Source organism: Polypterus senegalus, chromosome 1 (genome assembly GCF_016835505.1).
Source record: "Polypterus senegalus isolate Bchr_013 chromosome 1, ASM1683550v1, whole genome shotgun sequence".
NCBI lineage: Eukaryota > Metazoa > Chordata > Cladistia > Polypteriformes > Polypteridae > Polypterus > Polypterus senegalus.
Genome location: NC_053154.1, coordinates 65584807 through 65600256, shown reverse-complemented (window position 1 = coordinate 65600256; position 15450 = coordinate 65584807). Strand labels below are relative to the sequence as shown.

Genomic DNA, 15450 nt, shown 5'->3' with positions numbered 1-15450 from the left:
GCTTATCTCATTAATTTTGGGAGGTTGTTCCAAAGTCTGGGTGCTGTGGATGTGAAGGCTCAGTCACTTAGAGAACCTTCTTTTAATATTGTTATCCACACTGCACTCTATGGGTTATCTCTGAATCTTAATTGTTTATGTTAGGCTACCACTGATCCTAGTTATTTAAACTTACTCGTTTCTGGTGCTACAAAACATACTATTATTAGCAAAAAACATGCATCAGGGAAATTGGTCTTTTATCCCACGAGTCAACATATCCATTACTGGATCAAAGCAAAAGATCCCAGGTGCAGAATTACTTTTACTGCTGATCTTAACTCTTACCCTAACAATGCTTTTCACCCACGTCCACCCTCCCTCATAAATATGTCATGGACCTCCAGAACTCTTTATGTGGCATTCTATCAGATTATAAAATTGGTCTGAGCAAGCAAATCCTAAGCTAAAAAGGTGTGTGGGTTAGAAAGGTTGACAGTGTTTTTTTTGCTGGATATTGAACAATGAAGTTTAATTTGTATTGAAAACCAAACCGTACTCGCTCTGTATCAAAGGTAATGTAGTTTTGCTTTAAACGACTTGTTAATTGCCTCATTGCTTGCCATTTGTACCTCGTATGCAATTTAACAGAATTTAACTTGCATTCAGATTTTTAATATGAAACACTTAAATCCAAATTGTTGCTCATCCCTCAAATTTTGTATCTCTGACATTTGCAAAAGTAATTATGTTTTACATTTGTTTTTTCAGCCTTACAATTTTGGTTAAGTTCATTCAAGTGATTGCCTTTAGTCCCATTTTCTAGATGTCAACTACTAAACTGTTTATGTTCCTTTACTACCACAGAAGAATATAGGTTGCAGTAAACTGGTAGTGGATCTTTAATTTATTTTTAATTTAATTTGTTGTGTGGAAGAAATAAAGCTTTACTCTTTGTCCTTGAGAAAATCTGCAGAGGTCCTGCACTTCAGAAATTTGTGGATGAGATAATGCACAGAGCATTGACCTGAATTGTCAGTGTCACAGGTTATAACTTAACCCACAAGGGAGTCGTCACATATACCTGAAGCTCATGGTTTTGCAGGGGTTGCACTTTGATATTTACGCGTCTTTAAAATGTCCCTTAGCTGCTTGTTTACAACACTGCAAGGTGTGCTGTATAAGAAAAAGGTAAATAACTGACCAAATAATTCAGATTACACAAAAAAAAAACTTGCATAGAAAGATTCAAATGATTTACTTAAAAATCAAAAAATGAGATTTCAGTATGTGACCAATTTTGATTTAACATGTACACAAACACCTGCACTGTGAATAGGCTTAGTTTGCTAATGTCCATCATATTCTCTGATATTTCATATGCAGGACATCAGTAATTATCATATACGCAAGAGATCTGCCTAATACTTAAGGGATAATGCAATCTGGTTTTACTGTTTGCAGCGGAAACATTTCTGAAGAAGTATGTATTTACAGACTGAGAAAGGCGATCTGCTCTGCCCCTAAGAGTTTGCCATGCATAACAAAAGCAAGCTTCAAACCACAAGATGGAGACATGTTTAAGAGATTGTATGAAAGATGATTTAGAAAATAAGTAAAATAAGTAGCCCAATGCTTGTGTATTAAATTGCCTTTGCAGTTTACCATGCTTTGTTCCCTTTTTCAGGTATCTATTTCCTATAAAGACCAAGGCTATTATGATTTCCATCCCGAAGTATTATGAGGGGAAGAATGTCCTCATTACTGGAGCTACAGGTTTTATGGGCAAAGTTCTTCTGGAAAAGCTACTCCGATCATGTCCTAATGTGAAAGCAGTTTATGTGCTGGTCAGACCGAAGGCAGGACAGGATCCTGAACAACGTATAGAAGAGATGGTGACTTGCAAGGTACAAGTTCATGTTTCACAGAAACCAAGAATTTTCTTGTTTTCCCTACACTAGGAATATAGTACATATAAATTGAGTAGCAAGGCCTCTAATAAAAGTGAGAGTTTTTATTCTGCATCATATTTGTAATTTTATTTTCTTTTTATTGAAAATTTTAGCATTAGATACAAGTTTTATCACTTACTTGGGTGTAGTACTTTTTATGTTCATAGTTGTATTAAATAGTTTTTTTTTTTTTTATAGTGTCAAGAAAAATGAGATTAGATTAAGAAAACATTTGTCTAATTTATTTTTTCTTGATGCTATCTGTAAATATTGTCCATATTTCAATGTAGTGTTTTAAATACCAGACATTTCAGCTTGTTTTCTAGGGCTTTATATTCACTTTTTCCAGACACTAAGTATTTTTATAGAGTCTTTCATTTTGAACACTGTCTAAGTTGTTTTAAAAAATGTAATAAGAACGCAATATAAAGAAATGCATAACAAAAAGACATGCCACAGTGCAAGTGAAATTAGTTAAAACGTTGGTAGACAGCCCTAAAGCTAACTTGCAGTCATGCTGGTTTTGAATAAGTTACTGTATTTATTGAGAAACTGTTTCTCTGCAAGCACTGAACAAACAGCATCTCAGACCTGGCATCAATATGCTGATATAAAAGATTCAGGTTTAAACCAAATAAATTCCAATTCATGGAACAGGTGTGGACTTTCAGAGTTATTAAAGCCACTTTTTAGATGGAGCTAGGTAATTCTATAAAATACAGAAACAGTGAGGCGTACTGTGGTATAGCGGGTCCACAGCACACTCAGTAAAGGCCATTTAAATAAATGATCACCGCGCTCGCGGTTTCGTGAGGGGGCGTAGTGGTTGTAGCAAGCCATTCCATCCCCATGCTTGATTGTTATTGCCTCCACTGACTAGCTCATCGGTGACATTACCAACAGTGTTGGGTTCAAGGGCTTCCGAACAGTGATGGGAGCATGGAGCCGAACCCGCATCGTCACATTTGGTGGCAGCGGTGGGATGAGCTAGCAGTGAGGCTAGAAGAGGAGACAGAACAGCAAGTGGGATTGGTGCCAGACTTGAGGACCCACGTACCCAAGCCGGAGGAGGACATTTTTAAGAGACTGAGCTTTTTAAGGACATTTATTTATTGCTGGTTTTATTTGTCTTTTAAAGTTCTTATTCTTTTAATGTCCTGTTTTTATGAAGGGGGCTTGGGTTGGTTTTAGTGTGGGAATTGTTTTAGTGCTTTTATCATTTTAGTGCAGCGTAGAGTGGCCGAGCTGTGGACCTGAGCTCCAGTTGCATTGGGTTGGCTGTGGTGTGGAGCCTTACCATGCAAATGTAGTTTTATGGAGGGGTGGTATGTGGTATAGCGGGTCCACAGCACTCTCAGTAAAGGCCATTTAAATAAATGATCATCGCACTTGCGGTTTCGTGAGGGGGTATAGTGGTTGTAGCAAGCCGCGGGGTGATCTGCGGTGGGGGCGTTTCTCACCGAGTGCACAGGTGAGGAACTGCCCACATCCGTGATTGTTCCCGTGGCTAATGTGTTGCAGCTGCTATGGTCCCTTGCTAGATAAAAGAAGCGCGAGTCGGTTAAGGGAGGGAACAGGAAAGAAAGAGAGAAGGAAACTGAGGTTGCAGCAGGAAGCAATAAGGAGAGAGAGGGAGCAAGCAAATCGGTGCAGCAGGAAGCAGGCGAGCGAGTGAACGCTCGCAGGCAGCTGAAGGCAGCCTGGGTGTTTGGCCAACACCTGGTAGAAGTAGTGGTTGTGGTCGCTCCCACAGAATTTGATCTGAAGGGCGGGAGTGACAGGAAGGGGCAGGACTCTACGCAGAAGGTAGCGGGAGTCAGGACTTGGGACGTGGTGTTCCCTGCGTGAGAGCCTTGGTCGTGGGGAATTCCGAAGTCACTGTCCGGAGGAGCCGACCGGAGCCAAGTATCGGTAAGGCAAATGACAGCAGAGGCAGGCACAAAGATCAACTGCAGAGAGAGAGCGTCTCACTTGTAGCGGTGCCCAGATGGGTGAAGCAGGAGAGACACTAGTTTAAAAGAAGGCACCGGGCTTGTTGTTGGTTTTAAACATTGCTTCCATATGCATTTTAACCTCGTTTTAAAAGGATTGTTTTTTGTTTGTATATTTTTAACTTCCACACCTCTTTTATGGATTATTTATTTAATTGCCTCCACTGACTAGCTCATCGGTGACATTACCGACGATGTTGGGTTCAAGGGCTTCCGAACAGTGATTGGAGCGTGGAGCCGAACCCACATCATCACAGGTACTGCATGCCAAAATTAAGTCGCGCAATGCAGACAAGCTCATTCGGCATGAAGATGTGAAAGTCATGTTTTGTTTACAAGTGTTTTAGTGGAAACCAACTCCCATAATGCACCATACACAAAATAGTGGGGAGAGAAGGGTGTATGAGTGTTTGTGTCATTACCAGTTTACACATTTTATAACAATCTTTGAAGTGTATTGTCCAATCCCGAAGTACATTACGCATGTCATTAGTAAACTTGGTGTATTCCACCTTTTACCTATGTTGATTTTTAAGATGGAAAAACAAACATAATTATTACCAATAATGACAATTTAAAAACATATTCGCATATTACCAATGTAGTTAAAGAGAAATGCATTCATTTATTTGTATATTTTGAGTGTTTTAACTTCAATGAGGTTATGTGACTGTTACTGTTAATTTTCAAGTGTTACTCTGAATTTTCTGAATTATATTGCAGATGACTTGGAAAACATAGCTTGACACCTGCAAAGTATACATTTTCAACAGAGTAACAGTGATTTTACTAATTTCAGAATAAAGCAGATGTTAAACCACTTGGTAAGATGTTTCCAAAATATCATGGTGCATGGAATTGATTTAGCCATACAGAATCTTGAAAGAGCCCTTGAGTTACTGTATTCCCAGCCCAGAACTTTCGCTATTGAGTTTGACCATAGAATAATTTGCAGTGGTAGCAGAGGCTATGTCAATGTAAATGTGACTATAGACTAGCTTGAATTCCTTTTAGAATATAATTTTACTGTTCCCCAAATAGCACAGATGCTGGGAGTAAGTGTTAGAAGTATCCATAAAAGAACGGGAGAGTATGGGCTTTCAATCAGCAACACATACAATCATATATGCAATGATTAATTGGGAAAGTTAAAGACTTTGTCATAGAATATCCAGATTCATGCTATAAAAAAATACCAGGCTTCCTTCAAAGTGTTAGAATAAGGTAATTGCTTTTACTGTTTTTTTTGGTTTTTTTTTATTATTATTTACACAAGTTAATGAAAAATACATGCATTTTTCTGGGGTCTCAGCATTAAATCTGGTTCAGTAAAAGTGTTGCAGTTTCCTATCACCTTTAATGCTGTGGCACATTGATGGTAAACATTAGTTAGTTAATTAAGTAAGTAGCCTGTATTCTCAATGTTTAGTGTTGTATAGCATTTATTGAATCATATGTAATTTTATTAATACTGTGTTTATCAGTATCAAATTTTAGAATATGGCATTATCAAATGGTTATCTTTGTGTTGGGTGGAGGATTATAATCCATGGATGTATTGATGGATACAGTAGAAAAATAATTTATGTTGAAGCCAGCAATAACAACAAGGCTTCTACAGTTCCAATTTTTTTGAGGCTGTGAACACATTTCTTTTTCCATCTAGTGTCAGAAGTGACAAAAGTTTAGAAAATATTGAAGTTACTAGGTTTATTGTACACCACCCTCTTTGTGGCCCGAGTAGTTTAACATTCTTTACTAACTATAAATTCTGTTTTGATTTTCAGTTTGTTCTGTTAAAAAAAAAGTGGCCTTGTAGTGTTAACTTGAATTAATTCTCTTCTTCTTTTGGCTGCTCCTTTTAAGGGTTGCCACAGTGGATCATCTTCTTCCATATCTTTCTGTCCTCTGCATCTTGTCTTGCTACACCCATCACCTGCATGTCCTCTCTCACCACATCCATAAACCTTCTCTTAGGCCTTCCTCTTTTCATCTTGCCTGGCAGATCTATCTTTAATATCCTTCTCCCAATATACTCGGCATCTCTCCTCTACGTGTCCAAACCAACGCAATCTCACCTCTCTGACTTTGTCTCTCAACCGTCCAACTTGAGCTGACCCTCTAATGTACTCATTTCTAATCCTATCCATCCTTGTCATACCCAATGCAAATCTTAGCATCTTTAGCTCTGCTCCTCCATCTCTGTCTCCTGCTTTCTGGTCAGTGCCACCGTCTCCAACCCATATAACATAGCTGGTCTCACTACCATCCTATAGACCTTCCCTTTCACTCTTGCTGATATCCGTCTGTCACAAATTACTCCTGACACTCTTCTCCACCCATTCCACCCTGCCTGCACTCTCTTTCACCTCTCTTCCACAATCCCCATTACTCTGTACTATTGATCCCAAGTATTTCAACTCATTCACCTTCGCCAACTCTACTCCTTGCATCCTCACCATTCCACTGACGACCTCCTCATTTACACACACGTATTCTGTCTTGTTCCCACTGACCTTCATTCCTCTCCTCTCTAGAGCATATCTCCACCTCTCCAGGGTCTCCTCAACCTGCTCCCTATTATCGCTATAGATCACAATGTCATCAGCAAACATCATAGTCCATGGGGACTCCTGTCTAATCTCGTCTGTCAACCTGTCCATCACCAATGCAAATAAGAAGGGGCTCAGAGCCGATCCCTGATGTAATCCCACCTCCACCTTTAATGTGTCCGTCACTCGTACCACAGACCTCACCACGGTCACACTTCCCTCGTACGTATCTCATGTACTTCTCTGCCACTCCCGACTTCCTCGTACCACACCACAACTACTCTCGAGGCACTCTGTCATATGCTTTCTCCAGGTCCACAAAGACACAATGCAACTCCTTTTGACCTTCTCTATACTTCTCCATCAACAGCCTTAGAGCAAACAACGCATCTGTGGTGCTCTTCCTTGGCATGAAACCATACTGCTGCTCACTAATTATCACCTCACTTCTTATCTTAGCTTCCACTACTCTTTCCCATAACTTCATGCTGTGGCTCTTCAATTTTATCCCCCTGTAGTTATTACAGTCCTGCACATCCCCTTATTCTTAAATATCGGCACCAGTACACTTCTTCTCCGAGTCTTCAGGCATCCTCTCACTTTCCAAGATTCCATTAATCAATCTGGGTAAAAGCTCCATTGCCATCTTTCCTATTAAAACCCCTCCATGCTTCCGCAGGTATGTCATCTGGACCAACGGCCCTTCCATTTTTCATCCTCTTCGTTGCTGTCCTTACTTCCTCCTTGCTAATCTGTTGCTCTTCCTGATTCACTATCTCCACATCATCCAACCTCTTCTCTCTCTCGTTCTCTTCATTCATCAGCCTCTCAAAGTACTCTTTCCATCTGCTCAACACACTCTCCTCGCTTGTGAGTACGTTTCCATTTTTATCCTTTATCACCCTAACCTGCTGCACATTTCTCCCTCCTTAGTGTCCAACCTTTCATACAACTCAACATACAGTGGAACCTCGGGTCACGAACATCTCGGAACACGTACAAATTGGGTTACGACCAAAAAGTTCGTCAAACTTTTACGTCTGTTCATGACTGCACACTCGGGTCACGAACAAGCCAGAGTCCCTTCAGATTCGTACGCACCGATGATTTCCGCATGTGTTCAGTCTCTCCCTGTACATTCGCTGTGAACTCCTGCAAGGTTACTTTTCTTTGGTTTTTTATGGTTAGTTTTTGTATAAATTACGGATTTTTCAAATGTTCATTATTTTCCCTGTGCTTAAAACTCATTAAAAAAAGTATTTACAGCGATCGGTTCGTAAGGCTATAGCATTAACTCTTGCAATGTTAGTTTTCTCTGTTCAAGGTTTTCTCAGTGTTTGTTCAATGTTTTTACATTTAGTTTACTATTACACTGTGCATTCTATGATATAATTACCGTAGATCCCGGAATACAGGCCGACCGGTATATTAGCCGAACCCCTTCTCTACCTACTAAATTACATGTATTTGCCGATGACCGGTATTTAAGCCGACCCCCTTCTCCAAGCAAAATTTTCTAAATTTCCTTAAAAGTGTCTCTTCGGGTATATTTATAATGTTTATCGGAGAATTTGAGACTACCGGCATTTTTGATCTATAATGTGCATAATTTACCAAAACACCAATAATTTTTCTAATGTACTAACTAAAAAGTTATAAATAGTGCCTAGCCTACTTCGATTAAGCTAGGAGCATGGCGGCGCGCATGGTCGCAGCGGCTCAGGGCTCTCCTTTTCAGTGCACTTTTTTGTTGTTTTTGTACTTTTTTTGTCCTTGTTTGTGCACGATCGGTTCGGCGAACATCCGCTACACCATTCAGAACCTTATAGACATCGGTGTCCAGAGCCAGACATCTGTTTCGAGTGTTTTTCATCACACGCACAACATCCCAGACAACATAGCGAGACCAGCGGGCTCTCCGTGGATTGTTGTTGGGTCTAGGAGACGACACAGACGGAGGAGGGAAAGAAAGCAGAAGTGGGGCCGCAGATCCGGCGTTATGCTAAAGCTAAAAAACAACCATACAAGCCCTATACAGAACTTTTTTCTGCACTGAAGGAGCTGCTTTTAATCTCATTGTAGATGCGTATAGTGACAATAAAAGGCATTCTATTCTAGAAACAATTTCATACTGTACTCACCATTTAATTTGACATCTTTGGGCTGCAGGAAGGGAGGAGATATTTCCACACAATGTCCATCTTCGTTTCGATTGCGATCACCTTCTTTTATCTTCTCTTCCTTCCTTAGCAATTATGTTTCTTGCTTGCATGGTCTTAATGAATTATATATATATAGGTAAATCACTGCAATGACGGAAATTACATCCACAAACACATGTATCTGGGCTCCGACTGACGCTACTAACGCTCTCGGTTGTTTGTTTACAATCGCGCAAGCGGATACATGTGACCGCATCCGTTTCGTAACGCAAGATGTTGGTCGTAAATCAAAATAAAAAATTTCATTTTAAACTTCCCGATAATTTATTATAAATTTTATTAATAAAATCAACAACTAAAACACTTTTTTGAATACATTCTTTATTTAATTTAAGGTACCGGCATGCAAAGTTACTTCTTCATCTGAAAGATGGCTCTGTGGTTTCGTCATTATTTACTTCCGTATTCATCGGCAAAACTGGCATTGCGCTGGAAATCTTGAATCTGAAACGATACTTGTTGTATAAACCGACCCCCAAACTCCAAGCCAAAAATCTAGGACAAAATTTTCAGCTTATATAATGGCATCTACGGTAACTATTTTTGTGCTTAAAAATCTTAAAAATATATATATTTACATACAGCTTGTACGGTCCAGAACAGATTAATTGCATTTACATACAGTCCTATGGGGGAAAATTACTTCGGGTCACAACCAAATCGTGTTGCGACCAGAGTTTTGGAGCGAATTATGGTTGTGACCCGAGGTTCCACTGTACGCCTTTTCTTTAGCCTTCGCCACCTCTCTCTTCACCTTGCACCTTATCTCCTTGTACTCTTGTCTACTTTCTGCATCTCTCCAACTATCCCATTTCTTCTTTGCCATCCTCTTCCTCTGTATACTCTCCTGCACTTCCCCATTCAACCACCAGGTTTCCTTTTCCTCCTTCCTCAGTCCAGGTGTTACGCCAAGCACTCTTCTTGCTGTCACCGTTACTACTTCTGCTGTAGTTTCCCAACTGTCTTGTAACTTTTCACTACCACCTAGTGCCTTTCTCCTCTTCTCCCTAAACTCAACCTTGCAGTCTTCCTTTTTCAGATTCCACCATTTGATCCTTGGCTGTGCCCTCACTCTCTTCCTCGTCTTGATCTCCAACGTCATCCTACAGACCACCATCCAATGCTGCTTAACTACACTTTCCCTTGGCACCACTTCGCAGTCTTCAGTCTCCTTTATATTGACTGTTCAGTATAGGATGTAATCTACCTGTGTGCATCTTCCTGCACTCTTGTACATAACTCTATGTTCCTCCCTCTTCTTTAAAATACATATTCCCCACAGCCATGTCCATCCTTTTGGCAAAATCCACTATCCTCTGACCTTGTTCATTCCTCTCCTTGACACCATACTTACCCATCACCTCCTCGTCTCCTTAGTTCCCTTCACCAACAAATCTGCTTCAATCACCAATTTCTGTCTCTTGGGTACACTGTTCATCACTTCATCCAACTCATTCCAGAAATAGTCTTTCTCCTCCATCACACACCCAACTTGCAGGGCATATGCACTAACAACATTCATCATCACACCTCCAATTTCCAGCCTCATAATCATTACCCTATCTGACACTCTTTTCATCTCCATAACACTCTTGACATACTGTTCCTTCACAATAACCCCAACCCCATTTCTCCTCCCATACACACCATGATAGAACAATTTCAGTCCACCTCTGATCAACCTGGCCTTACTCCCCTTCTGTTTAGTCTCTTGCTTGCACAGTATATCAACCTTCCTTCTCTCATATCTGCTAACTCTCTCCCCTTACCATTATATTCAGAATATAAGTTTAATGTCACTGTGCTCTGTACAAAAATTATTTTATAAATCCACTCACATGTACAGGCCAGGCCAAAGTTAGCACACAGGGGCTCTCAGCATTTAGAATTGCTGGGCCAAGCATAGGACAAGATAGACAAACAGCTGGAGGAATGTATAGGCCTGCATGTGGAGGAACCAGTATAAAAGCCTTGGCCATCAGCCAAATATTTTGAAGCCGATGAACGGATGGGTGATGACGTCATCTGTCCTGAAAATCCTTTTAGCGCAGTGACGAAAATGACAAACTATACACAGTGTTTTCACGGCTTCCTCGTCTGTTATGCCGCGTAAATCATCTTTTAAGAAAGCAAGTTATTTTCTCTTACGTGATTTTTACTGCCGTATCACTATGGGAGGGATATCGCCTTTTTTTTTTACATTATATCTATATAGTTTTGGGTTACTTAAAATGCCACAATTACAAAAGAACTTATTCCAACTAGGGAGCTATCGCCCCCTAAAGGAACAACCAGTTATACTGCCAACATTCAAAAGGCGCTTTTCCACTGCATAGTACGGCACAACACGGTTCAGTTCAGCTCACTTTTGGGGGGTTTTCCACTGGGAACAGTACCTGGTACCTGGTCCTTTTTTAGTACCACCTCAGCCGAGGTTCCAAGCGGCCGAACCGTTACCAAAACGTGACGTGTAAACTCTGCTGGTCACTGATTGGCCGGAGAAAATCGTCATTACTGCGTCACTGGCAATTCTTTTCTTTAAAGGTACACACACGCGGAAGTTTGTGTCCCGTCTCTCCATCGCTGGGCGCAGTTTGTTGCATAAGTGGATGAATGTTTCTTCAGACATTCGAAAGTTCTCCAGCCACTGAGTGTTTGTAAAACCGGGAACAATCAGATCCCACCACTCTGAAGCACGGTTAAATGTCCAAACAGATGGTCTGTTGCGCGACTTTTTTGCAAAATGTGGAAGATCTGTAATATACAGAATCAGCATTTTAATGTTACACTGGCAGTTAAGTTCATTTTATGCTTTGCAACAGTGAGAAAAGTTAGCTAGTGGTGTGCTTTTTTTAGATGCTTACCCTTGCGCGTCGTCAAGCTAAAGTGTTGTCGTTGTCTGCGTGTTGTAAAAGTTCCACTGTGTCAACGGCAGTAGAGGCGCAACTATAACGATACGTGAATAATCCCGCCCACTCTAAAGCGGTACTAAACTGCAGTCGAAACGCAAGGTGAGCTGTACTGAACCGTGCTGTGCCGTACTATGCATTGGAAAAGCGCCTAAAGTTCCTACCCTCAGTTCCATTCTCTTTACTTTCCTCCTCTCCTCCTGCCTTCGGACATGTCTCTCCCCTCTTCTTCTCCTTCTTTTTCTTCTTCAGCCAACAGTATCCCAATTATTCTGTAAGTATAATGTGTTGTGTATGGTGACCTGCATTGGATTTCCGCCAGGTGTACCGTTTGATATTGAGGCCAAATAGCTTGATTTTGGTCTCATCTGACCATAAGATCTTTTTCCTCTTGGCATCAGAATCTTCAAGGTGCATTCTGGCAAAGCTCAAATGGCTTTTTTTTTTTTGGCAACCTTCCCGAACAAGCCACAATTGTGGAGCGTTTGTGAAATTGTCACATACACACAATGATGACTCTTTACCATAAAATCCTGTAACTCCTTCAAAGTGGCCATTGGCCTCTTGGTAGCCTCTCTTACCAGTTTCCTCCTTGCTCTTCTATCCAGTTTGGAGGGACGGCTGGATCCAGGGAGGGTCCTAGTAGTACCAAACACTTGCCACTTTATTATTGACCTTACTCTGCTCTTTGATTGATAAAGCCTTTGAGATTTTTTTGTATCCATCTCCTGCCTTATGTCTATCCACAACTCGATCCCTGAGATCTTTTGAAAGTGGCTAGCCACCCATAGTCGGTTGTTTGCTGTCAGTTGCACTACCAAGCAACCCGTTACTTGTGATAATGGAACATACATTGTTGCTTTGATTTTAATCGGCTTCCGTTGTAATTGTTTCATTTGTTTGTTAAATGAGCAGCCAAACAATAATGAGATGCAAATCCAGCCAAAAAATAACTTGGATTGAGTTTTTCACACAATATTTGTCTCAATAATATATCTGAGAATTAAAAATTAAAGTTTGAGAAATGTTGATCTGCTCTGGTGCAATCAATGTTTGAATGTTCATTGATGTGATAGAATGAGAATACCAAGAAGTCATAGTAAAAAAATGTGTCTCATTAACAGCTAAATAGGAAATTGGTTGGAGTTAAAATGGTGACAAAGTAACCCCTGAATTAGTTGGTTATCTGTTGGTTTACTTTGTATCTATTGTTTGGCTGCCAGTTAAGGGAAAAAACATTTAAGCAAGTCAGTCATAATTAAGGCATGTGTGTTTTGTATATTAAATTTGCAGCAATCTTTTACTTATCTTCCACGATCAGAGTTGGTCACCCCTGATATACAGTATATAGTGTATAACCTATCTATAAAACATGGCCTGGCTGCCCACAAAACATTTAAAAATCATACTCTCTGCATCCAGTAGATAATCTCGCCAATAGGTGATGGTTTCATTGTCCAGTTCATATCGGTTGCTCCCTCATTACAGTCGATTTTTTTTAAATAATTGCTCTACCATCTCCACTGTCAGCTTTAGAATGATATTCGTGAAAATGGGCTTGAATATGACCGGGTGAACCCTTACTGCATTATGAAGTCCACATACACAAAGTCCATCTAGGAATCTAAAACAAATCAATTACAGTGGAACCTCTGTATACGAGAAATTCAAGATAAGAGGAAAGTATGAGCGAAAAATTCGGATCTAAATACTAGCATTGGCTTGCGTAACGAGCCACGAGCCAGGCTGTGGTTATGCGTGACGCGTTTCCTGATCCGCCTCGACTTGGGGATTCGCCAAAGCTGACGCTGCCAGCCCATCAGTTCACTCAGTGTTCCTTGTTCTCCCGTAGCGTGAGGATCTATGCGTTTGTGCGCTTGTGATTTCATTGTTTCGCTGTAGCAGTTCGCTGTATAAGCGTATCCAAAAATATCGCTGACATAGGAGAGAGTTTCCCCAACCCACAATTACAGCAGCCCAGGTAAGCAGAGAGCTGAGGAGACTTTGTGCCAGCAAAGCAGCGGGTTCAGATGGAGTATCTCCACGACTGCTGAAGGCCTGTGCGTTGGAGCTGGGGAGTCCTCTACAGTGCATCTTCAACCTGAGCCTGGAACAGGGGAGAGTCCGGAGGCTTTGGAAAACATCTTGCATCTTGGGAGAGTCCCAAAGGTATCACGTCCTAGTGAGCTGAACAAATTCCAGCCTGTCGCTGTGATGTCGCATGTAATGCAGACCATGGAGCCACCTGCTGCTTCACCACCTGAGGCCACAGGTCCACCATGCCTTCGTCCCTCTGCAGTTCGCATACCAGGAGAAGGTGGGAGTGGATGATGCCATCATATTTATGCCACACCGATCCCTCTCCCACTTGGACAGAGGCAGTGGTGCTGTAAGAATTATGTTTCTAAACTTCTGTAGAGCCTTCAGCACCATTCAGTCTCTGCTCTTTAGGGACAAGCTGACCGAGATGGGAGTAGATTCATACCTGGTAGCATGGATCGTGGACGATCTTAAAGACAGACCTCAGTATGTGCGTCTTGGGAACTGCAGGTCTGACATTGTGGTCGGCAACACAGGAGCATCGCAGGGGACTATACTTTCTCCAGTCTTGTTCAGCCTATATATATCGGACTTCCAATACAACTCGGAGTCCTGCGACGTACAAAAGTTTGCTGACGACACTGCTATCGTGGGCTGCATCAGGTGTGGGCAGGAGGACAAGTATAGGAACCTAATCAAGGACTATAACTGGTGTGACTTAAAACACCTACAACTGAACACCAGCAAAACCAAGGAGCTGGTAGTGGATTTTAGGAGGACCGGGCCCCTCATGGACCCTGTGATCATCAGAGGTAACTGTGTGCAGAGGGTGCAGACCTATAAATACCTGGGACTGCAGCTGGATAATAAATTGGACAGGATTGCCAAAACTGATGCTCTGTGTAAGAAAGGAGAGCCGACTATACTTCCTTAGAAGGCTGGCACCCTCTAACATCTGCAATAAGATGCTGCAGATGTTTTATCGGACAGTTGTGGCGTGCGCCATCGTGTCGTGTGCTGGGGAGGCAGCATAAAGAAGAGGGATGCCTCATGCCTGGACAAACTGATGAGGAAGGCAGGCTCTATTGTAGGCACGGAGCTGGACAGTTTGACATCTGTGGCAGAGCGATGGGCACTGAGCAGGCTCCTGTCAATAATGGAGAATTCACTGCATCCACTGAACGTTATTTCCAGACAGAGGAGCAGCTTCAGCGACAGATTGCTTTCACTGGTCTGTTCCACTGACAGACTGAGGAGATCGTTCCTCCCCCACACTATGCAACTCTTCAGTTCCTCCGGTAAATGTTAACATTATACAATGTCTGTCTGTTATACCTTCATTGTTATCACTCTCTTATTTAATATTGTTCTTTATCAGTATGCTGCTGCTGGAGTATGTGAATTTCCCCTTGGGATTGATAAAGTATCTATCTTATCTATCACTTTCATTACCTGGACAGGACTCCAACTCTCTCAAATGCACCTAATTGTAGTATATGTTTTGTGTGGTGGCAATAATCTGTAAAAGTGAAGACTCCTCACTGAAAAAGAAAATAATTACATATTTATTACACCTGACTGCATTAATGAGAAGACATGATTCTCTGTTTGCAGGAAAGATGAACAAATAGTGTGTAAATGCGATGCTAATTTTTCAAAGTGAATAGATTGAAAAATAGTTTATACACTTAATGCTAACTCTTAAGTGCTTCTACAGCAGTGTACAGACAAGTAAATACTACTTTTGTTTTGCTAGCCTAAATATCGATTATCCGGTCTTCAATTAACCGACCATTTGGTTATCC

General features: G+C 41.2%; 1 protein-coding gene across 3 annotated transcripts in view; it reads left to right on the top strand.

The window, feature by feature from the left end:
- The window catches only part of far1 (fatty acyl CoA reductase 1), a 113008-nt gene that overhangs the window by 32547 nt on the left and 65011 nt on the right, over positions 1-15450 (top strand). For all 3 annotated transcript variants that reach the window (XM_039749888.1, XM_039749878.1, XM_039749883.1), the window contains exon 2: positions 1667-1886. In XM_039749888.1, the coding sequence (XP_039605822.1) occupies positions 1698-1886 (189 nt within the window). In that variant the 5' untranslated portion in view covers positions 1667-1697. The remainder of the gene's footprint in view (positions 1-1666; positions 1887-15450) is intronic.